At 38.0% G+C, this 26,092-nt stretch overlaps 1 protein-coding gene across 4 annotated transcripts in view; it reads right to left on the bottom strand.

Moving 5' to 3' along the window:
* Positions 1-26,092, bottom strand: part of VWA8 (von Willebrand factor A domain containing 8) — a 173,664-nt gene that overhangs the window by 35,014 nt on the left and 112,558 nt on the right. For all 4 annotated transcript variants that reach the window (XM_030475494.1, XM_030475503.1, XM_030475521.1 and 1 more), the window contains 11 exons: positions 22,854-22,962; positions 21,792-21,930; positions 20,463-20,665; positions 15,677-15,793; positions 15,120-15,184; positions 14,895-15,020; positions 14,143-14,252; positions 12,070-12,224; positions 9,228-9,429; positions 4,138-4,219; positions 1,679-1,883 (listed from right to left, as the gene is read on the bottom strand). In XM_030475494.1, coding sequence (XP_030331354.1) covers positions 1,679-1,883; positions 4,138-4,219; positions 9,228-9,429; positions 12,070-12,224; positions 14,143-14,252; positions 14,895-15,020; positions 15,120-15,184; positions 15,677-15,793; positions 20,463-20,665; positions 21,792-21,930; positions 22,854-22,962 — 1,513 coding nt within the window. The remainder of the gene's footprint in view (positions 1-1,678; positions 1,884-4,137; positions 4,220-9,227; positions 9,430-12,069; positions 12,225-14,142; positions 14,253-14,894; positions 15,021-15,119; positions 15,185-15,676; positions 15,794-20,462; positions 20,666-21,791; positions 21,931-22,853; positions 22,963-26,092) is intronic.

Here is a 26,092-nt window from a genome sequence, read left to right on the forward strand (position 1 = left end):
GCCATTTTGAGTTTTGACAAACCACTGATTTGAGCTACATACCCTGTTTAATAGAAGAAAGGAGAAAGATATTCTAAGATTACTTTACCCAGGAATGTGCCTTCTAATTAGAGATGCAGGCTGTCAGGAGAGACAAATTCTACAACAGACCTTGGAAACAGCTTTGTGACTGTAGGAAAACTTCCTAGATTTTTTTAAAAACCAGTTACTTGACATTACTAGTCAAATGACATAAACTTTCTGTTGATGTGCACTTTCCAAGCCAGTATTCTCTAATATTTAGCTAAGATTGACAGTACAGTAATACTGTTGAATACAATTGGAAATTATCAAAAAACCCAAAACCACCAACAAAGCAAAAAGAAACCAAGATAAAAACCAGCTATTAAAACACGTAAAGCTCTAACTGTTCCTTCTGGTTCTTTTCACTTGTACTGGTCAACTTGATCAGTAAGCGAAATTGGGCTGGTGTAAACCGACTACATCTGACCATAAGATGGTGCTAGTGCTACTGCACTGGTAATGAAAATGGCACTGGTAAAGCAACAAGCATCCACACAAACATGCTACTGGGGAACAGTTTCCTTTTCTCATGAGTTTTATGAAAGGCATCTGCTGAGGTCCAGTAACAAGAACACATCAGTTCTTGCACAAGTGTCTATAACTGCAGAACATCTTGTAGAAAGGGAGCTCAGAGTGGGAAGAGAAAGTGAAAGAAGAGCTATGTTTTTGGCCTAATACATCTCATTCACACTTGAAATAACTAGACACCTTGTAAAAAAAACTACAGAGACATCTAATTTAGAAAAGACTCATCCTGTTTTCCCATTCTAACATACTGTGGAAGTGGTTAAATTCATGAAACAGAAATAATTGCAATGGTAGACAGAGACAGGATCCTCCTAATAAAAAATGGAGAAGTCCTCCCAAGGCACGCTTTAGCTCTTTGAAGTAAAGTGACACCTTCTCCAATCAGCAGCAGAAGTTAAAGATGCAACTGAGCAGTCCTGAATTTTCCCTCTGTGTTGCAATGATGATCATACATATTAGCCAGTACATTGACACTTGTTTATATATACGTACATACACAGAGAGCATACATATATATATTGTATATTTTCAGCATCTACCTAAACATCCCATGTGAGGACACAGCTGCATGGAGAACCTTGTAGCTCTGCTCAGCTGGGAGAACTTTCAAAATTAGCCAAAAGCACTACTGTGAACTCCAGGCACCTTCCACCTAGGGTTCAAGTTTCTTTTCCTAGTACAAACACACAATTTATTTTTTTTCCCCAAGTATTTGAACTCTGGAAAAGTATTTGCTTTCCTTAAGAACTAATCTCATTATTCTACATTTTGAAAGTTGTGGTTCAAAATCAGCAGGAGATAAAGAATTGATTTGCACTTAAATATACTAGAATTTGGCAAAATACAAACACTGCAAGACAAAGAGACTCTCCGTAACCTTAATTACAAGGGCCACAGATATGATTTTTACATAAGCTATTGTGTCTTTTTCTTTTTCAGTGAAGACGTCTATTCAGTTTTTCTTGCAGGCATATTTCTACTTTAGAGTGTTTTTCAACACAGCCCTCCCTCGACGCCTCTCCCAGCTGAAAACTCATTTGCAACTCACTTTGTTAAATGTTTTCACTCCAGCTTTGTGAACTCATACCTGCACAGGATGACCATCTTCTTGGCCAATCATGTTCCTCCAGTCCTGCAGTGACCGCTGGAGGCTGTCCAGCCCCGTCTCCCAAAGCCTCACACCACCTCCCATGTCCACACTAACCAAACCTACTTTGCCCAGTGGTGCCAAAAGGGCATCAGCATCTGAGATCTTAGAAAGCCAAGCTGTATATGGAGAGAGAGATTGTGATCTGAAAAACAAGAATTACAAAGAAGAATGAAAAACAAGAACTCTTCATCAGGGACTGTAGCGAGAGGACAAGGGGTAATGGCTTCAAACTTAAACAGGGGAAATTTAGGTTAGAAGTTCTTTACCATGACAGTGGAGAGACACTGGCACAGGTTGCCCAGAGAAGCTGTGGCTGCCCCATCTCTGGCAGTGTTCAAGGCCAGGTTGGACACAGGGGCTTGGAGCAACCTGGTCTAGTGGAAGGTGTCCCTGCCCATGGCAGGGGGTTGGAACCAGATGATCTTTAAGGTCCCTTCCAACCCAAACCATTCTATGCTTCTATGATTTTTCCTGAAGCTTCAATTAAAAAGAGGATAAGTATTTCTGTATTTAAGGTTACAATTAAATGAAACTACATCCTCACTCCACAAGACACCGTAACTAAGCCCTGCAGACCCACTATTTTACCTGAAACATTCTGCCTACTGGAACTAGTTACGACCTAAAGATACTTGGCAGTATAAAAAGCAGTATAAACGATCAGGCTGAAAGGAATGTCTTGCCTAACCCACTGCTGTATCTCATCTACCTGGAAATAGTCAGTCTTTACAAAAAAATACCAAGAACATGAAAAATTTAAAAAAGTGTTCTAGAAAAATACAAAACTATGAAAGAAACAGGTGAGAACATGACCTTGGCACTGAGGAAAATACCTTTCCATCAACTTAAAATAGCACCTTTCTCTAGTGCTTTAATAAAAAAATGAAGATTTAAACACTCATTTAAAGATGGCACAGCTTTATGCACAGAGAATCTTAGCACTGTTTTAAACAGCCAACTTGCAGACAAAAAATTACTGCTGAAACAGAAGGCCTAATAGGTACATAATATGAAGGGAAATTCAGATGAAGTAGGAAAGATTCCTTGCATTTTTTTTCAGTACTGTTAATGACATGCATAATGACTTGGCAACTTGCACTATTATTACAATTAATAATCTTTGAAGATATAAGAAGCAGTTACACACATGCCTCTACCTATGACTAAAATCACTATGTAGTAATTCAACTGAAGAAGAGTTATCTTAGCATTTCACCAGGACAGCTGTGCTACAACGAGGAAAGGGTGTTAGACTTTGGCATAGAATTATTCATATATGTAAAAAGTCACTTCATTTATCAGTTTTTAATAGAGTACATTTTAAAATCTTGACTTCAGCTCAGATTTGCCATAAATAGCTTAAATTCTCCTATGAGGTTAAGGTCATGATGTCGAAGTTTAGCTTTGTAATTTCTTATTAAATCCTAGAGTAAAATAAAGCATTATTCCTTACTATTTCTATGCTAATGCCTTGCATTTTTGAATGACTGTGTAAAATGTAGGTCAACAGGCCAACTATAAAATGGTGAGCAGTCCAAAATTAATTCTCTATTAATTCAAAAATTCCACAGATTACTAATGAAGCAAAATTAATTTCAACAAAATCAATTATTACTGTCAAAACCAACATCAAATGGATAGAATTAAAAAAACCCCAAACTATAAAATTCCTCATGTGTGGGTTTCATATATGTGCCACTAAAGCATGTAAAGTTGAGAGACTGCTATTGAAAACAAAATCCTTTATTATTACTGCAGTTGAAAGTGTCAACTTGTAACCAAAAAGCATGTTTATATCACAAAACATTTACAAATATGCTCTGTGAAAGTTAGATGTTAAAATCAAACAGAAGCCACACAGTCTGGTTATTTTAAAGTATCATGCAAGGTATTTGTGAGGGAATGTATACTTTTCAGAGGGAGGAACAAAACATAGAGAAGCTAAAGTTATTTTCAAGGTGATCTTTATACTGGATCAGAAATTGATTCCTGGTTTCCTAACACACAGCACTGGATTGTTCTGCCTGTTCTTGTTAGAGCCTAAAGATATGCAAAAAGGAAAACAAAATAGAGCAAACCAAAATGAAACAGACTAGAGGAGGTTAAAGTGGGTGAAGAGGGGGAAAGAACAAAGGGAATGAAAATCAGAAGACAAAGCTACCTTTCATATTCACTAATTAATTGCCACATTTTCATTGGTATCACCTAGTAAACAGATAAAAAAATGTTGACAGAAATATGCTGCAACAGTTGGAGAATTTGACACACTCGGTATGAATTGTTCCTACTTTCCACATCAGAAGAAATATTTGCTTATCCTGAAGTAATAATACACACTAAATTCTCTTTGCTCTTCCTGTAAGATGGAGGCTGCTCTAATCAATAAAATCAGTTACCTTGGAATAGCAATGTATTTGATTTTCTTTGAGTTAAGATCTGTTACTTCCAAGTAACCAGCAGCTTCTGGAGGAGTGACATCTGAAAATAAACAAACATGTTATTTTCCTGCTGCATGATTGACTGGTTATTGCATTTGCATTTAGCAGATTAAATTTAAACATTTTATTATGCAGTACCTGTCAGAAAATGATACGCTTTCACATTCAACACAGGAGTGTAACTTGCAGATACAGAATTGTTTTATTCTTATGACAGTGAGCAACCAGACAGGCACAATTATAAAAGAACAATGTATTTGTATAGCAAATGTCTAAATTACACACAAATATAGCTGTGCTCACAAAAGCACTAATCAGGCATTACTGCAATAACTCACTCACTGCTTTCATCTGTCACTGAGGATAATGTCAGTTGTATATCTGATTTTAAAAGCATATCGAAGATCATTTCAAAACATTGTGCTTATGATTCCTACTTGAAAAGTTCTCAAAATTAACCTAAATGTTGTTGCCTTAAATTGAACTACTCATTTTGCAGGTATTTCTCAGCATGCAACGATTTTTTAACTTCACAGTAAAAAGGCCTAGACTATCAGGCATTTAATATTCTGTTTACAGAGACTTTAATGAATACAGCTAACATTATGCTTCCACCCTCAGAAATAAATTTATGTCTGTGTGCCTACACTGGCTTTTGCCAACATATGAGTAAACTCTGCCTGGGCTCAGAAGTGGCTTCCAGTTAAAAGTTGCCTTTCATCTGCTTGGAATAGATTGAGGAACTTAACGTTTTTCAGAAAAGAAACCAGAAGACTGAAATACACTGCATAGTATGGGTACAAAATATCATTGTCACAAGATGAAAGCAAGTCTAGATTTCTTTCTGAAACACTGTATCTTTCAACTCCTTGAAATGGAGAGCCTAATGTTACCTGCAGAAGTGTTGATGCTTGCATACAGCACACACAGAAAAGACCAGTGAGATCAGCAGTGTAAGGGGATCTAATATTAAAATGAGTATAAAGAATAACCCACAGCAGCCCTTTATGCATATCTTCTGTATCTATAGTATGTGTATCTGCAGTAGTAGCACATCTATTGACTTCACCTGTCTTCAGAATAATGGAAATATCAAACATATTGGAAATAGGAAAGAAGTATGGAAAATGCAAGTTTGTGGGCCACAGAGCACTTTTTGTTTTGCTTAGACTTTGTTTAAAATGTGCTCTCTCTTTGGGTAGTAATGGAGACTGAGATACACATTAAAAAATTCTCATGAAGATCTAGAACATAGAGCTGATACTGAACTGGAAGGGGTAGAACTGTGTGATAATAACTAAAAATTAAGTTAATAAATTAAAGAGAGAAAACTCAAATAAACCAAATTAAATTATAAAACCCAAAGGATTGCAGAGTAGGAAGCTGAAGAAAAGATAACCAGCTGTTTAAATGCAGCACAGGAAAAACTGGCCAGGCCCCAGAACTGCAGTAGAGAATTTTATGATGAAACATGAACATCAGACCTAAACAAGTGTAGTTTGTTCCTTTTTCACTGAAGCCCTGATGGAAAATAATAGCTATGCACAGCTGTAGACATCAAAATATAAGGAAAACATAGAGACATCAGAGACTCCTGGGTGTGACAAAGAGGTTACAATAGATGGGCTATAAGGCCAAATGAAAGAAGATTTTTTTTTTTCCTGTAAAAAGAGACTTTTTTAAAAAAAAACAACAACAAACTACGTCCCATAATATCAAAAAGAAAGAGGACAACATTATACTGACTGAGTGGAGGTGACATGAAGTATTCAGTTTTGTTTACAGCAAAAAAAGCTAGATACTAGGAAAAGCTTTTTTTATACAAGGAGAGTGAAGCATTGCAACAGGCCAATTGTTTGACAAATACCAGTTAAGAAGTCTAAACATGTGTCATTCTGTCCCTATATAAATGGGTGGACCAGATGATGTGCTGAGGTTATTCCTGTAACTGTATGTGTTACGCTACATGTTGTTCCAGTTACCGTCACCCTAACAGAGATATGCCCTCAGTAATAGACTTTTATTTTATATCCATATATAGAAAGTGCTGAGAATCCAAGTAAATATTTGCTCTCAAGTAGCCCTCACTTCTATAGCCTTGTTTTTAGAATAAACATTGATACTTATTTGCTGGATTCTGGCATGATCTCTTGTCCAAGTTTATGTTTTGTGGCCATATATCTATTTGGCAGTTTTGGGGGAAATTATTACTTGCTTTAGTTTCTTTTCAAACGTGACTATTATCCTGGTTTACAGTTCCAATAAAACATAAAGGAAATGATTTATTTGCTTGTTGTTCCTGGAACAGTTTCGGTAATACATATTGGAGTATGTTAGAGTTTGGCTGAGTACTTTGAGCTATTAATAGGAGGCTGTGTGCCAGAACTGACCAGTTGCCAGCAAGGACTAGTACCTTATTATCTCACCTTCCAAGGGAGTACATGAATTTATGTCTCTTTTCTTCTGTCTTCCCTTTTTCACTTGGAAAGATTTTGGGGTAACAATGGCAATATTGGGTTCACCTAATCTAGTACCCAAGAGTAGTTAGTTAGATAGTTGAAAAGCGTGAGAATGGACAAAGTCACCAACCAGTTCCAATCTAGGTGCTTCTTAAGGTGAATGTAGTGTCTATGTTTTTATGCCTATGTATTTAGTAACCTTCCATGAGTTTGTCCAGTTTTCCTTTTGATCCATGTTTCAGCATTCACAACATCCTTTGGGAAGCAGTTTCAAAGGTTGGTTCCCTGTTCTGTGAATAACTAACCCTTTTGTTTTGATAAAATTCCTATTAGCTTCATTAGTTGCCCCTGAATGTAAAATTGTTGCTTTTTCCACATCTCCATGCCATACATGTTCTTGGGAGAACTCCACCATATGCCCCTTTCCTGATCTTGTTTCCACAGCCAGGAGATTTGGCTGATGTAATCTTGCTCTTCCTTACTGCCCTTTTCTGAACTTCACCCAGTTCAGACTTCTCTCACCTTGAGATGGAGGACCAAAACTAGACAGTGTTAAAGACATATGGATTTACACAACAGCACAAAAATGTTCTCTGTTTTTCCGCTGTTTCTTCCCTAGTAATCCTAGCCTTAACATTCGATCTGTTTTCCCCAACTGCTACTGAGCACTGAACTGATATTTTAATGAAACTACCAATCATAACACCAAAATCATGCTTCTGAGATGTATTGATCAGCCCCATAATTTTAGATGTAGAATTAGGACTTGTTCTTTCTTCCTTCATGCACATTATATCTATCTATACTGAATTTCATCTGCCATTTCTATTACAGTGAGCACTGTAGGCCTTCTGTAATCCCTCATGGTGAATCCTTTGTACCATGACTAATGACCAGTATCATAGGCAAACACTGTCACCGCAGTGTTCATTCATTTCTCCATGTTTTTCCTGACCATGATGAGCAGCACAGGTCTCTGTAGGACTCCACTAGAAAAACTGGCCATTAACTGATAAATAGAAATGTCTGAAGTCCTGAAAAATAGCTATGGAATAGAAAACCTAGAGACTTGCTCAGGTCCAATTTAATTGAATCACTAAGGTCATATTAAAGATGATTCAGTTAAGATCACTTTTGGTAATTCATAAATTAAAATGTCATTTATGAAAAAAAAAATCAATGACAGGGATCTTCAAGAAGGCTTTATATTTTTCAACTTAAATGGTCAGAAAGCGCTGTACAAAATATACCTCATAAAATTTTCTATAAATTCAATGCTATCAGTCACTATTCATGTATATATATCACCACAGTTGAGGGGACAAAAAAGTTAGTATCTTGTTCAGCTATAACAACAGACATAAATTGCTCAGTTAGACAGAAGCCACTTCTCAGACAGATAATTTGCTCAGGTAACTGGTATCCAGGATTCATGAAGAATGTCACCTGGTTTTAGTTATATGAATCTAGCATTATAAAGTGTTATATACCACAGCAACTCAAAAGACTTTAAGAGATAACTGTCAAGATTTCAATTTTAGGTACCATTCTGAAGCACTGTATCCCTCCCTCCTAAATTAATAAACTAACTTTAACAAAAGCATAGAAGATTTACCTTCTGAATTTTTATACCATCTACTTCAGAGCCAGATGGGTTTTTTTTACCATGAAGGCCTAAAAAAAATATGACCCTTCAGCAGTTCATAAAGTATGAGAAGATTATAGCCTGAAGCAGTATAATTAGTTTCAAAGTCATCATGCTAACTCTGTTTTATTACATTTAATCTTTTTAAAAGCTAACCTTTTCTTTACAAACATAGGTAACTTCAGTTTTCTACCCTGTCTATACCCTTAACTTTGCTTCTTTAGTCAAGTAAATGTTTTATCCTTTTACTAATAAATATAAGGATTTCTCTACAAAAGGAAGTTAACCTGTGTTAAATGAGGACAGGCATATTGGATCATTTATTTTGTAAAAGGGAGTTAATTCGGGATAAAACATTTATTCTGGAACTGAGAACACAAGTTCAAAGAGGGACCAGACAAGCTTGTGGACAACAGGTCCACAAAATGAGATTTCAGGCCTGAGGCAGGGATGTCCCCTGCAACATCCCTAGCAAAACAACTGCAAAGTATGAATGGAAAGACACAGAAGTGGCCACGCTCACATGCATTCCCAAAATAACCTCTCCTATTGGCCCTGGTGGAGACAGAACACTGAGGTAGATGGACAAAAGGGTTTTTATCATTGCATGTCTGTGTGGCACCACCGAGCAGAGGCTGCAAATACTGGTGAAGGCCAATTGCTGAACTGGAATGCTCATACTCCTGTAGCTGGTTCCCAGTGCAGACAGAAGGAGATCCCATCTACTGGGATATTCACAGTACAGATAGACTGTTAATTCCTCAGAAGTATAATTCAGCATGTTACTAAGATCCAAATTAAAAATGTGATTACTCTCTTTCCTCCTCAAATGCTTGCTTTGTGATTCTTTAAAAACGTCTTTGAAAAACTGATGAGTGACTGCAGTTTACAGAACATAAACAAGTGTGTACAGTTGTTATAGCACAAGTATATGAACCTCTTACCTTTTGGGTAAATGTCTTTCAAAGGCACATCTCCAGGTGCTAAAATTCTGACTATTTGATTAGAAGCCAATAAAGTTACACAATTGGTTTGTTTTGCAGCTCTTTTTTTCCTCTGGGCTCCATAATAAAATGGATCAGAAGGAGAAGCACGTTTGCAGCTCAGAGAGGAGTTTCTTTTCCAGCTATACACTTCACTAGGAGACTGCAAGAGAGAAGGAGTCTGGTGAACAAAAGGTTACCATTAGGGAACTTAAGAACAAACATTTCCTGATAAAGTTCCACTTCTTAGCTAATTTCAAATCAATTATAGCTATGGTTATCTCTTACGTTACTATATGACAAAGAAAAGACCTGGATTATTTTGTCATTAAAAACTGCTATAGCGGTGAAAACCAACAGACCACCTACACAAGTTTTAGACTCTTTGAAGAACTGAAGTTGAATCAACTTTTTTTTTATGTTGAACCAGCAACAAAAAGCACTGAAATAACCTAATCTGGAAACAAGCTATATAACAAAGTGTTCCCATATTCTGTTTTCAGTAACATACGTAAATGCAAACAGATTCTTCAAGTAATGAATTCAAAGTGAGGCATCAAGGCTGTGAGAAATAAATCATAGAATAGTTAGGGTTGGAAAGGACCTTAAGATCATCTAGTTCTAATCCCCCTGCCATGGGCAGAGACACCTTCTACTGTATAGGGATATACCAAAACTCCATCCAACCTGGCCTTGAACACTGCCAGGAATGGAGCATTCACAACTTCCTTGGGCAACACATTCCAGTGCCTCACCACCCTCACAGTAAAGAACTTCTTCCTTATATCTAATCTAAACTTCCCCTGTTTAAGTTTGAACCCATTACCCCTTGTCCTACCACTACAGTCCCTAATGAGAAGTCCCTCCCCAGCACCCTTGTAGGCCCCCTTCAGATACCGGAAGGCTGCTGTGAGGTCTCCATGCAGCTTCTCTTCTCCAGGCTGAACAGCCCCAACTTTCTCAGCCTGTCTTTGTATGGGAGGTGCTCCAGTCCCCTGATCATCCTTGTGGCCCTCCTCCGGACTTGCTCCAACACCTCCATGTCCTTTTTATGTTGAGGACACCAGAAGTGTACACAATACTCCAAGTGAGGTCTCACGAGAGCAGAGTAGAGGGGCAGGATCACCTCCTTCAACCTGCTGCCTACGCTCCTTTTGATGCAGCCCAGGATACGGTTGGTTTCTGGGCTGTGAGCGCACACTGAAGCTGGCTCATGTTCACTTTCTCATGAACCAACACCCCCAAGTCCTTCTCTGCAGGGCTGCTCTGAATCTCTTCGCTGCCCAACCTGTAGCTGTGCCTGGGATTGCCCCGACCCAGGCGTAGGACCTTGCACTTGGCTTGGTTGAACTTCATGAGGTTGGCATCGGCCCACCTCTCAAGGATGTCAAGGTCCCTCTGGATGGCATCCCTTCCTTCCAGTTTACCAACTGAACCACACAGCTTGCTGTTGTCGGCAAACTTGCTGAGGATATCAATGTAGGTGCCCCGATGTAAACTAGGTGCTTCATCTCCCACTATAGCCAGTACAGCCTAGAGAACAGATCATCTCATCTTGAAGAACACCTTGGTGTTTGGTCAGCTGAGCATTGCTACTATGAATAAGAGCTTAGATACTTTGTTCATACTAAACACCTACACCATTAACACTAAACATGGAACCTGAAGTTTTGTCCCACCACCCTCACATTCAACTAGCACTCCCTCTTTGACATTCACATGTAAAGAAAATGTGAATATACATTCATATGTATAAGAAAATATTTAGACTCAGTCTAAATCAGGGAGAGCAAAATGCTTCATCACCAGTGTTGGTGTTGAAGTGTGTAGCATCATTAGTACTCCCTCCCCTAGACTACCTCTCTAACAACAAACTCACATATTTATAATTAATATTATAAATAATATTAAAAGCTACTATAATCGATCTAGTAATATAAATCCAATCCAAATAAAACTCAAAAGCTAATTGCAAAGACAAGGAATGTCTTACTGAGAAAAACGTATTTTTTATATCATTTTGGATTTCAGAGTATTTTCTTCAATCATTTGGCTTTCCCAAAATTCATGTCTATTAACAGTTAAATCTTCTAATTTGCATCAATTTATTCAGCAAACATGACATGGAATTATTTATTCCGTAAGCACCACCCTTTTCATGTATCACTAGGTAGTAAATATAAATAAATCCAAAGAATTAAACATACTGCTTTTATTTTTCCTGTGTTTACCTCCACTCCTTGTAGCAGCTTTTGTCATTACACTCTAAAGTTTCACTTTCTTTTCTGGTCTTTTTCTAATTGTGTCACAGGAGTGAGCACAATTAAATGCTGTAATTACACTTAACTACATTATGAAACAGTGAAAGAGCTGTATAGTTTTCTGACCATTTTCTGTTTCTTTTTTCTTAAATCTAGAGTCTTGCTAGCTGCTGCACGCTGAGCAAAAAATTCATACTGAACAGTCCCAAATGATACCGATACCCTTTTTCTCAGTGGTTATATTTAACCGAAAACCTACAAAAACATGTGATTTAGAAAAGATCTCTCTAGCCAGCACTATTCAGAACTCACCTACAAAGAATTTTGTCTGTGGTAGACATTATCTTGTCCAATTTCTTATTATTTCAAACTCCACTGAAACCCCTCTAGATTAGACTACCCTACAAAATGGTGTACACTACATGAATTTGTCATTTACTGACACTCTAATTTTTCCACATCATTTGGTAAACAGGTACTTATCTGGTTACAGAATAAATGAGATCATATTACTTCACTGTATAAAAATGCTGAGTATTTACCAAAAGGTCTGGGAAACCAATAACAATAGTAGCGTAATTATGCTCATCTGAGAAAATCCTGTTGGGGGAGCTGATCTTTTGTCCCACAGCTGCACTGAGGTTTTCTGAAGATAGCTGGTCACTTGAAACTGCATGCGGCACACACAGTTCTGACGCTAAACAGGGAAATTAAACAAAATGAAAGTCATTAAATCCAGATGTGCAATAAGAAACTATTAACTGTAAGAGTGCTGAGCACTGATCATTGCTCTTACTTTGAGCATAAAATTACTAAAAAGCAGAAGATTTGATTATACCATACTATAGCACAGAAAAGAAGTCAGGAAATAATGTTATTTTTGTAAAGTTAAGTACGTAAAATCAGGAAATACTAGCTTTGTGGTTGCTTACACCACTTAATTTTGCCCTCTACTGTGCAAATGAGGCAGGAAGCCTATGGAATAGAACAGCATGTGATCTCATTGAAGATTGTTATAATGCAAATGCACAAAAAAGCAAAATGTAGGTTTGCACAGGTAAGCGTCAATGTGACCTTTCTTGGTAGCTGTCTTGCTGTCTTTGCAATTTAAATAATGTTGTTTGCAATGCATTTCTAGCAAATAAAGATCCTAGTTTTCTTTTTCTTTAAGCTAAGAAAAATGAAATCTTATTCTGTGCAACTGTAACAGCCCTTTACTTTGCCTTCAATTATCAACACAGTCAGAATCTGCTATCTTTAGTTTTGCAGTGTACACTGTTTCCACTTCAGTGGCAGACTACCCCGTTTACCTGGCAGCAGGAGAAAATCTTTCCTCCCTTAAAGGATGAATGGGCTACTGGTTTGGGTCAGTGGCAAACCCACTATGGTCTACCTTTTCTTACTTCTCCTGCCACAGGTTCTGCCCCAAAGAATGTGAACAGCTTGAAGATGACACATTTGAGGTTTGCAGGATGATTTGGAAAAAAGTGGATAGGGGACACGAAACCTTTTTGGATTGGAAGAGAAGAAATAAGATAACAAAGGACAAAAATAGCACAAAAAGCATGCGGCAGTAAACTCTCCACAAATACTTTTGAGATTGGAAATTGTAATAGTGTTTCTAACCATTTGAGGAATGATATTCTGTAATGGTTTCTAAATAAGGTAGTAAAAGGAAGGAAACTACTGTGCTCTGATGGAGCTTGATAAGTTGATAGAGTAAACTGTACAAAAGATAAAAAGAATCCTAGATATTTAAGCTGCGGTTAGAGTCTTCGGTATCCAATTTGTTGCTGTTTGTGTAAAATAAGCCATATTTGTTATTTGTCAGTAACATTTGCTTATATCATGTTTACACTGTATTAACTTCATTCTTCATACTTATGCTAGCCAAAAGGACCAGGATGGAAATTTTTCCCTCTTTAACAGATATAAAGTGTTTCCCTCTGTCTCTCTGAGACACTGGAGATAGGCCAAAGCCTATAAACTGCTAGGTGGGATGCATATGTTCTTCCGCTGTTATTAAACCAGGTAAAGATTTTCTGCACTGTGATCAAATAGTCAGGGTTGAAAATGCCACCAGATCAGAAGATAGGCAGATCTTACCAGGCAGAATGATGACCATTGGAGATTTCTGCCTTCTTCTGTAGCTAAGACATGCCTCAATGCCTAGCATCATCTGGGAATGCTACTGAAGAAATTCCCCCTATCTTTTAGCACGTGTGTGATTGCCTCTATGGCCTCCTCACACTATCTGCAGAACTTTAGAAAATGTGACTTCTCTTGTGTTTTAACAGTAGGTCTTTTGTATTGTGTTGGGAAATGTCTTCTAGCTCATCTTTGTGTAACAGACCTCCAACAGTGTGCAGACTAGACCCACCAACATGTTTAGTCCTTTCTATTCCTATGTTCTAATTCCTGCCTAAATGTCTTTTTTCCTTTTTCAAAAAAAAATTTGCTTTGTGAAAAATTACTATTAACCAAACATGATAAGGGGAGGACTAAAAGAGAATCAGAGAGAAGGTTACTCAGACCTTTAAAGAGCCTTGTTTGTGCAGCTGCAAACACAGAAATGATTAAAAAAAAAAGGAACAAGCCAAGCTCGCATTCAATACCTGTTGTTAAGCCAAATCCCACGTCAGCTGGCTCTTCACTCAATGCATACAGCTGGCAAACCCCACTGTCTTCAGCTTCCATATTGGCACGCTTGGTTAAAAGAAATTTCCTGTAGAAGATAGACATTTATAATAATTCCTGGTTAAGCTTGTAAGCCTAAACAAAGGCTTTTATCTTCTGAAATAGTGAAAGCATTCTGCATTTATATACACAAGGTTATCAACACCTTTTGCTAAAACTAAACATGATTTACCAAACATCTGTGAGAAAGGAAAGAGTAAGCCAGCAACTCGCAGGTTTGTCTTCTGGTAACTGTTTACACACTTTCATTTGCTGTGCATTTATGAAAATAAAACATCAGAGTAACATTTCTTCCATGTGCCCATGAAAGCAAAAACAAGCAGGCACTAACTCTGGACAATGTGGCTGTTTTCTAAAGTTAGGTCCATCAACATTCTCATTTCTAAAGATCAGTATCACTTCAGTAAAAACAATATTAACATGCATACAATCAAAGCTAGTCTAGACTTGCAGAGGTATGAATTTAGGCAGGCATATCCTGTTCACTTCCTACTCGAAAAGCCTACCTGCACTTTCACCAGAGCAAATCTGCATCTTAAACACCAACTCTCTAAGCCTAGCCAGTCTCACGAGCTGAAAAAAACAACTCTGAGACCAGGAGTGAAACTCCTGAATGTAAACAAGACACACACAAGAAATAATGCCATCAAGAAAACTAGGCTTAACTAACTGATTTGTTTCATTTTCCACCAAGAGCCACCGGTCTTCAGCTGCCAGGAAAACAGATTTCAGACTGATCGGAAGTGAGATGGTATGAGTTTGACCCTCTAATACATCCAGTACAATAAGGCGGTTTCTGTAAAATTGGAAGCCAAGAAAAGAATAATCAGATAGGCATGTACAAGAGGAGATCTGTTAGAAATCAATATAATGTAAGAATATTATTTGCTCTCACCCTGTTTCTTTGTACAACACCAGCCAGTTTTTGTGTGAAAACTCCCGGCACATTTTGTAGTTGCTCTGTATATAAATAAGTCATACAGCAATTAGTGTGTGTTTGATTCACCCCAATGAGTTTCCCTGACTGAGCTGAAACTGTACTACATTTTTCCTTAAATTAGGATAATCCACGGCGTTAATTACCTCTCAAAATGCTATCTAGCCTGCCTTGTCCCAAGTCATATAATTGCATCATAATAAAGTTTGTTGTTTTGGACATCATCCCTTGTAACAAAATGTTCTGTTAGTCACAGTTCTAGCTCCAATGAGGCATATTTCAAAGATATGTATCCTCAGAGAATACAACTTATTTATATTTTCCATATCTCTACTCCATAACAACTGTATTTAATGTATAAGGCATTTAAACATACATAAGAGTAAACAACTAAGTGCTTTGGCTGTAAAAACAGAAAGATAAATGATCCTGAGGCAGTTTTTCCAATACTGAGCTTTAACTGAAATAAAAAGAAAAACCAACTTAAGATAACAAAGGCCGGTGCTATTCCTCACCCTCTCTTCTTTGCTGCTCCACCAAGATGATCTCTTAGGAGACTCTTGGTCATCTGGTAAGAGCAAAAGCTGGCGAAGGGCACCATTGTTTGTATCCAGCAACAACACAACATTACTCTGTAAATGAAAAGCAGATCCATGTACATCTCAAGCCCATTTAAGAGACAACAACAAACCTATCTGAAGCATGTTTGCACCTCTAGCAACTTAGGACATTTGTTCACTTCAAAGCTCATAGAAAATAATTGTACATGCAAAAAGCCTGGAATGATATTCCAGTTTTTCCATAATGTCTTATCTATACATCTCACATTCACTTCTGCATAAGCTCTAGGAACCAGACTAGTATGGCTTACATGTCCAAGCTGTAGTCAGCCACAGGCGAGAGACAAACCAGCTTTGTTCTGCCAAGTCACTAAAATATTTCATTTAAGTGTTTATGTTTTCTCAGTATTCCTCTGAAGTACCCATTATTTCAGTTACACTGAAGGCGAAAAACTGGTGAAAGAAGAAATGGCTTAGTACTTTAACCCCAAGTTCATACTTCTTATACTCTGGAGCCTATTACACATCCCAGCGCATGACAATCCTTCTGTGACTTGCACGCTCAGACAGCTTACAGTGTCAGAGACAGGACAACTGTTGGAGGACAGCAAGATGACTCAAGAGGATGAAGACCAGAAGCAGACAGGATACTGGACAGAGTGGTTCAAGTGTCCTCTATATATCACATGTAAAAATATGGTACGCTAAATTTTGAACTTTTTCAGTTTTCTCAGTTTGCTACTCAATGTCCCAGGGTCCACACATGTTGCCAAATGATGGGAACATTTTAAACATTCCTTTTTACAAAGTACTATAGGTTCTCCTAATGTGTTCAACTAAGAATTCAAGAGAATTCAGGGCCAACCTTAACCACATCAAATGAAATTTAAAAGGTACGAAAGAGTAAGTTAATTAAACTTTGGGTTCAATTTTTTGCTTGCCATTCAAGGAAACGTTAGGTTCTGCAAGGACATTAGGTTCTACAAGAACTTGCTAAAAGTAAAGTGTCTACGTACAACATCTGCAACAACGCACAATAGACGTTAAGGGAGTAAAACATAAATTCCCACAACTTCTCCTAAATAAAACAAATATACACAATTCGAGTCACAGTGGTTTTGTTCTTTTGGGGTACACTTCCTACTTTCACTAGGATTATTTGGAAGAATTAACTTTCATAATGACAGTCATTTGAAGCTAAATATGGTAAAGCATGTAAAATATTACCATGTTATTTGGAGCATTTGGGAATTTCAGCTAGAGTTCAATACTTCTAAAAAAAGAAGTTTGTTTATGTATTACAAGCTGAAATTATAGAAATGTGGCTCATGAAAAAAAATAGGGCATTTGCTTTAGATTTTGGTTTTCTGCCGAATTTATTCATACAATTCTGCAACAGCACTGCTGTACCGAAGCAATGCCTTAGCCTTCCACGTGAGATAAAGAACACATACGAATCAATTACATTCTCCCACTTAGTGTTAAATTTATGAGAGCAGTTGGCAATATAAAAAGCCTCTCTACTCCACCCCTTTTGATGTTAATGGTTTCCTTCTGTGCTAAGTGACTGATGTATATTCTGCCTAAGAATAGATTTTTGCGTCACTTGCGAACACATCCAAGAGCAGCTCTGGCAACTCATCAAGTGGGCTGGGAAAAGACGTTGGTGTGCGATTCCGCTGTGTTTGTTCTTGACTGGGAGAAAAGTAACCTTTGGGCGACCTCCCGACCCTGATGTCTGGAATTCCAAACTCTGGACAGATGCAATAACCAATCTTGTGAAGTGGTGTGCCTTTATTTTTAGTTACTGCAAAGTTTCCCTTTCCTTACTGCTGTTTTTATTTTAGCCAGCATTTTCCTCTTAAAAGTCCTTAAACCAAACAGGGCTGTGATTTCACTTTGCTGGTATGGGAAGTTGTTTCTTATGATCTCGCAGGCAGAGAGGAGAGCTAGGGGAAGGAACACACTCCAATTTCAGAGTAGGACAGAAAAAGTAATTCAGTTTAACCCTCTTGTACTCTTCCCCCCGGACTCACTCTCACTTTTGCTCTCTTTGCCCTTGATGCTCATGTCCCAAGCAAGCAAACTCACAAACACACTCTTTCTAGCTGTCAGCTTCAAATGAGGCTGATACTTAGCTTGTCAAAGTAACCCTTCTGTATGTCTCCTTGTCTCTTGTCCCACAAGCACCTTTTCTACTAGTGCCACTCGAGGACCCCTTGAGTGATGCACACATAACAATCCTGACACTGTAAATATTAGGCACAAATACAGATATATCATATTGTTCATTAGGTTCGAGCGAAAAAGTCTGTGCAAGAATTTAGTATTTGAGACTCAAACCTCCATGCCTTCAGAGGTAGGAAAATATATGCAAGCAGATTACTGGTGTTCTAATTAATACAAGTGGGAGACTTGATTGTACTAGAGATTTCAGTGAACTGAGAACAGAGGGTGGAGATACGAGCTTACAGAAAAGGAAAGTCTTCACCTTTTCCATAGAAGGGGCACACCTTTCTGTATAAGCACACCTTTTCTACAAGATGTGCTTAAAGAAAAGGAAAGTCTTATGTAAAAGAAGAGCATTTAATAACTAAACAAGCTTTTGAAGAAAACACACCTTTCCACTTGAAAACATACATTAGAATATTATGGGGACCAGAGGGTTCAGATATAACTATTAGGATGTTGCAGGTACTTCCATATGCAGATCTCCATTTGTGTTCAGGCTAGACCACAACCTGTTACAAAAAGTCTTCTTTTAAAGGCTGCTTGCCATCTTCTACATGTACTAAGTGAGGTGGATCTCTGTGTCAGCTTCTGTGCCACAGATTCTCTCTCTCCCTTGCTGTTGGAGAGATTTGACGAAAGACCTCCAGCAGCACATGGGACAGGGAAAAGCACTTCCCTTCCCTCCCTACCCCACTTCCTGAGAAAGATAAAAGCAGAGTTAAAGGATGCTGGCAAGGCACTGCCTGGGCAAAGCCTGACGTGCTCTCTGAGGTAGACTGTAAGTTACTTTGTCCATCCAGTTGTAGCCTTTCAACAGAGCAAGGTGCTTGTATGAGAAAACAGTTAATTTATAAATGTATATGCAAATCAATGCTCCACATGCTTTTTCCTCCTATAATCCCACATAAAATAATGCATAAAGTTACCAAAATTCTTTTCAGTCTGTATTTGCTGTTTTTCTGAGTGGTAAAAGCAATAGGTACAGAAAGAAAAAGTGAAATAGGTGGGCATGAAGCTTTACAGGAAATAGGGGTATGCCCTGAGCTACTTGGCGGGAGGACAGGGCAGAGGCATTGCTGCTTTGAAACGATGAATGCAATTCCCATCTTACAAGGAAATGACTTTAGACCATCCAGGTTGGATGGGGCTTTGAGCAACCTGGTCTAGTGGAAGGTGTCCCTGACCATGGCAGGAGGGTTGGAACTAGATGATCTTTAAGGTTCCTTCCATTCTATGATTCTATATCTGAAGAGTCTTTCCAAAGTCCATCAGCTTATTCCGAGCAGAAAGATAGAGTCAAAACACGCTGCACTCACTGAGACCAATGGCCACCACGAGGAACAGAATCATCTACACTTTCTTCCAAGAAGATGTAAAGGTGGCTTAAAAGCAGATAAATCTCTGATTTGGGCTATTAAGTTAAATCCCTGAGGAGTTTAGTTTTTGTAAAATTTTATTTAAAAGGACAGGAAGGAATGGTGATTTTTCAATTCATTTCACTGGAGAGCTCTACTGAATCTAGATGGATGTCATCTGGGAAATAAATCTCACAAGCTTATTTGATGAGCCCAATATCGCCATCTCATTCTTTCCAAAAAGGTTATGGTCCATTTAAAATTGATGTTTTTATAACTTAGTCAGAAAAATTAATCTCCAAAGACCTTTATTAAAACAAAAAATTGGGGAAAATCTTTGGCTTTTGGTATTGTCTAATTAATGGATTATATTATTTATGAAATATCAGATGTCAAGTGGATTTTGTTTTATCTAATAAATGCAACTTCTTATTTCTACAAATATTATTATAATTTCTTGGTCTTTTTGCAAGTACATGTAGACAAACCTCTAAACCATCACATACATCATCTACATTTCTTGTTTTTCTTGAAAATAATAACATGTTTAATTTGATAAACAACAATATCCACCTCATGCACAAAGCACATGATTTTTCCATGGGTCTACTGCAGGAATAGTTAGGAATTAAACCTAAGTTCTATGTGGAAAAATTAAACTACTTGAGAATCCCTCTTTTGATTCAGTAGGAACGAGAAATACAAAGATCCTAACACGAGCCCTAATGTAAGGAAGGACAGCAGTGGCTGTGAAGACAACAACAGCAGCATTCGTCTGACCAGTGTTTTGTTGCCTCATTTAAAAACCAATCCCAAATAAATTATTATTGTAGTCCATGGCTACAAATATGCAATACACAAGATAAACTTTTTTCATAACTTTTTCAGTGCAAGATGCTTACTTAAGTTTCTCAAGAAGTCTGAAATTACTCTTGAATGGCATCCTAAGTATACAAAGACTTTTTGCAACCAAGTTTGTTGTTTAATGAAACATATTTTCACACTCAGTGACTAAGGTCTATCTTAATGTTAACAGTATGGAAAAAGTCTTAAGGCTTGTTCAGGCTATTTCAATCTATAGAGGCAGACTCCTCAGTGATCCTACCGTACTTTGCTCATCACTAAACATTTAGCTGTATTTTAATTCTTTTTACCTCCTCTTCATGTAGAATCACTTGACCTTTGAGTGGATTTCCCAGCGGTGCCACAGTCACAAAAGGCTGCCAGACACTTCCAACTGTTCTTGGGAAGAGGTCATAAAGATCCACAAAGTATCCGCTCTTACTAGAAACATTCATGAAGAACAAGGAAACTGGATTGCACGTAGTAACGTAAAGAACATTTTCAGCTTCCTCTTCTGAAATAAGAAAATAAAATTAATGAAGGACTACTGACATTGTGTATTGCTCTTCTGGAAATATATATATATCATAAACTTGGCAGATGATGACAGAATCACAGAATCACTAGGGTTGGAAGGGACCTCTGGAGATCATCTAGTCCAACCCCCTGCCAAAGCAGGGCCACCCAAAGCAGGTTACACAGGAACATGTCCAGGCAGGTTTTGAATGTCTCCAGAGAAGGAGACTCCACAACCCCCATGGGCAGCCTGTTCCAGTGCTCTGCCACCCTCAATGTAAAGTTGTTGTTCTTCATGTTGAGGTGAAACTTCTTGTCTTTTAGTTTATGGTCATTGCTCCTTGTCCTGCCGCTGGGCACCACTGAAAAGAGTCTGGCACCATCCTCCTGGCACTTGCTTTTGAGATATTTATATGCATTAATGAGAGTCTCTTCATATGAGAGTCTCTTTACATGCATTAATGAGTCTCTTCTCTAGACTAAACAGGCCCAGCTCCTGCAATCTGTCCTCATAAGAGACATGCTCCAGTCCCCTGATCATCCTTGTGGCCCTCTGCTGGACCCTCTCCAGTAACTCCTTCTCTTTCTTGTACTGAGAAGCCCAGAACTGGACACAGTACTCCAGATGTGGCCTCACCAGGGTCGAGTAGAGGGGGAGGATCACCTCCCTTGACCTGCTGGTCACTCTCTGCCTGATGCATCCCAGGATACTATTGGCCCTCCGGGTTGCAAGGGCACACTTCCAGCTCATAGTCAACTTATCATCTACCAATACTCCCAGGTCCTTCTCAGTTGAACTGCTCTCCAGTAGGTCAGCCCCCAGCCTGTACCGGTACTTGGGGCTCTTCCTCCCCAGCTACAATACCCTACACTTGCCCTTGTTGAATCTCATTAGCTTCCTCTCTGCCCAATTCTCCAGCCCATCAAGGTCCCGAAGAATGGCAGCACAGCCTTCAGGTGTGTCGGCCACTCCCCCCAGCCTTGTAGTACACGCACTGTAGACCTTCATCCAGGTTGCTGAAAACAAGTTGCATAGACCAGACCCAGTACTGATCCCTGGGGAATATAATAATATTTATAATATTGGGGGTCATTACAAAAGTTAGTAGCTCTTGTTACCACACCTTTTGTTACTGCCACATCACAAACAAAGTTAACTTCCTCCAAAGGCAGTGTCCAAAAAGCAAGTTCTTCTGTGAAACTGAGGGACCTGGCTTCCTGTCGTTCCAGTGGAAATCCTTGAATATTTAAGTACACAGGACCCTGAAACAAATGGTAACAATGAGGGCTTGCCAAAATATTCTACTCACCATTCTTTAGGAAAATCTAGAAGTCTTCTTCAAGACTTAATACTATTAACAATAGAAATAGACTATTAAATTAACAAAAGTGAAAAGGAATTACTTTTCTGCAAGCACTCTGAATGTCCATAGTGCCTTTTTCTTTACAGAACAGAAACCATCACACCTTTCCTCTTTAGTCTTTTATTGGTTTGGAACCATTCTTGTTCAGTGGCAGGAAAAAGGTATCATGCACAGATAAAACACAGTCCATACAAAGAAAAAATCAGAATATTTTTGTTTAAAGAAAGATCAATGGCAATTTATTACTATATAAATTTTAAATATCACCCCAACATCCCATTAGTTCAGGTTTTTCCTTATTCACTGGAGTAATAATTACTGAAGTTAAGCCAAAACTCAAGGCCGAAAAGGATTTAGAAGCTTTGGCTGCAGGTCAAATTGTACCAAGGGTTGAGATTCAAACTTGGCAGTGCCAAACACCCATAAGAATTCAGCTGCATGTGAAACAGAAAACAGCTTTCTTTTCAGCCTCTGATCTTATCCAAAAATTGAGATCTGGGGTCTGAAACCAGCCACCTCCAAACATCCAAAACAGCTATGAAGTTCCTTCAAATATGGTATTGTCAATATCCTTATAAAACCCTCTTTCCAAGAGCTTCTGACCAAACTTACTGATTTTAAAGCACATTTTACATTGTGTGGTACTAGGTATACAAAAATGTTTATTTCTCTAGTCAGGATAAAACCCCAAGAACAGGGAACAAGGACCATGGTTTGAGTATACTCATTTTCCTGAAGAAATTAGTCAAATTTTAGATTCTTTGCACCCCAACACATAAAAACAGTATTATATGAATTAAAAAAAAAAAAAAAAAGACAAACCTTTACATCTATTTTTTGCGTTTCTGTTGGACACAGCAGTTTCTGTTGTGCATTCCCTGGCTGAGTGACTTTCCAATAGCCCATAAATTTATGATCTGGTAGTGGCAGTCTGTCAAACAGTGTAGGAACAAACAAACTTTTACATTCATTAACCAGCAACTGATATAGCATCAAATAATTCAAAACAATTGCATTTTTGCAGTGAGACATACTCCAAGATTTTCTTGTATAAAATGCTTCCTCACTAAAATGTTTCAATTCTTTTATGTTTTAAATATCAAAAATTTTAGCCTTCTGGAATACTGTCACAACCTAAACAGCATCATAAAAGAAGAACCAATTCACATAATATGAGCTCTAAAGGAAAAGTTTTCCAGTCTGAATTATTTGAGATATATAATAAAATATATCCAAAGCATCTCTTGCTTTATTCAGATCAGGCAGGGTGTGATAGTACCGCTTAAAGGAACTCCTGTCAGTGAGCACACTCATCTAAAGAACCAGCAGAATAAGCACAGTAAACACTGTGGCAAGTTAACCATGCACTAAAAGTTTGATAAATTATTTCCATATCCATATTGCCACTGTTCAGATGAACAAAAGCAAATGAATAGAGACATGAGAGCATCCCATTGCCTTCTGGCCAGTACAGTCTACAGAAAGGAGAGTGACCTCTTCAAGAGCCTCAGTTGCTTGCCTTGCTCTAACTTCTTCATTTCTGTACCTTTTATTTAGGGAAGAAATATATGGGCCACAGCAAAGCTCATTTATATAGGAAAGGAAAATGCTGGCATATGAGAAAATAGCTTGACAGCAAAATAGGAATGACACAATTTTTATTTCTTTATTCTGAAGTGATTTGCAACCACTAAAAGCAGTTTGACTTCGTTAATTTACATGAATACCTTCAAGCTAATGAAATCATCACTGAGGAGACCTCCTATCAAAACTACATTCTGTGTTACACACCATTGCACATCATTGGATAGCCACAGGATTTGGCAAGAGAACAGAAGACATTCCTTCTCCCAGTTTCTATAAATATCTCCAAAAGTTCTCTTAGACTCTTTGTTAAAAGTCTGTGGTTGGTCTCTTCTGTCCTGTTGGATGATACTGATTCCTACTGTTGCAATTATTTCCCCTCTCCCTAACAAACAACTCATTCCCTCTAGATATTAGAGGTTTGTTTAATTTCTTCTTGATATCCTTTTCAGAGTAAGGCATCCCAAATCAAAAAACTTCAGCTGAACTATATATGAAACTTCGGGAATTTTAATTCTATTTTATTTTTCCACTGAGAACTTAAAGGAAAACTCAGGGAGTGACCACTACTATCCTCTAATCTTTGCAGCTCATGCAGGAAAGCTGCATTAACATTTCTCACTGGTATATCGACACCAAACCTCGAGCAGCGAGAAGAAGCCAATACTCCCAGGCAGACAGTCACGAGCCTCTGTCAGCATTCTGTGTTTGGACCATGTGCCAAGGCATTGAGATAGCCAAAGACACTTTTTGCAAACAGAAAATGGTTTTGGGTGCTATAGATCATTGGTGCTCATAGATAAATATCCATCTGCAGCAATATGCCATTGGGGCATGTAATGAGGAAAGTGCATCTCATCAATTGCCTATCTTAATCAAAGAGCCAGCAGAGTCTTCACTGCCTGTTTGCTGTCTAACTAAGAATATCAATAAATACCAATGTTTGAAGACTGATTTGTTTTGCATTCTTTCTCACTTCAGTTTGCATTTTTCCATGCTTTACACCTAGCTCATCTAGCCAGATTCTTCCCAAATTAAGAAGAGAAATAAAGTCAGACTCAAAAAAAAGGCAAGTACAATGTGTGTAATTTACAACATTCAATACCATTAGGTAAAAAACATTCAGGATGTGCTATTTCAACATATACACAATTCTTAGATAAATATATTCATGCAGTCAGAAAATGGGCAAAGAGTCACACTAGACTAAATGTCAGTTTACCCATGGAATTTTACTTCAGCCTTCCATTTAGGTTTCAGAACGATCTTCTGGCAAAACATTGGGTATGTCTTGAGCCAAAACTGTCTTGTGTGCAAAAAGAAATTGGAGACTTTCTTTTGTTATGTGACTCCAAGTAGCATAATCTCTAATATGCTTATAATCAGCAACAATTGTTTCCCATTAGCTCAATGGAACATCGACTTCCAGAAGGATTTGGACTTCGGTTTTAATTCCTGACACATTACTTCCATGGACAACATCCTAGAAATCAACAGGTTCACTAATAATCATGAATAGTTATTAAATTTTAAAAGAAAACATATGTTAATAGCCAGCTCTAACCAAATGCCCTGCTTTATACAGCAACAGAATTACAGATTGCATTCCCAAAGAAACAAAACTTTTCCACTCTGTTTCAGCTTTCTGGAGATTTGTGTTGCTAATAGTAGTTCTTTTCCCTCAGGAAAACTGATTTCTCCTTTCTCCTAGATTCTCGAAGTTTTGTTCTCTTCCCTGTATCTGAATAATTTAGCTTCTCTGAGGCAGCAGACCAAGTCATGATGAACAGCAAAGAGGAGGGGAAGGTAGATCAGAATTTAAGAATAAAACAAAATGCAGAATTCACAACACAGAGTTCTTTTCCAAGAGTAATGGGGATCTTACTCTTCCAGGGCCTGACAAGTCTTTTTTATTCCATCTTACTGCTCTCTCATATAAATCTGGTCTAAGAAAGACTAAGAGTATTGAATAAGCTGGTGGCATTAAAGCTCTTATAACCAGTCTGCCCTCCAAAATGATTTTCAGGAGAGAGTGAGGGCGCAGAAGGACTGGAACAACATGCCCACAGTGAAAACATCTTAACAGTTTTCCCCTTGTGAATATATATGTTCTGCAGTGAAGGAGGGAAATTATCTTCTTTTCCTGGACTTGCAAGTAACAAGCAAGTTCTGAAAATAACTTGAAGTGACAGCACTAGCAAAAAGCTTCACAAGGGGCTCCTGCCACACTGCTGTATTTCAAATTAATTAATTAAATACATTTACATAAAAGGCAGACAGAATACTATGGAAATGCCACTACCGGCAAAAATCTGTGAAGCAAAGAGATCTGACGGGTGTAAAAAGAGCAGTGACTGAGTAGGAATGGTAATGAAACCCCACTGCTCTCTCCAGCTGGGGCGTGCAGAGTGAATCGTGATTTTTGCTTTCTTCAAAAACTGGAAAGGGTTTCTAGGACAGAAAAACTACATAACAGA

Source organism: Strigops habroptila, chromosome 2, assembly GCF_004027225.2.
Source record: "Strigops habroptila isolate Jane chromosome 2, bStrHab1.2.pri, whole genome shotgun sequence".
NCBI classification, from domain to species: Eukaryota; Metazoa; Chordata; class Aves; order Psittaciformes; family Psittacidae; genus Strigops; species Strigops habroptila.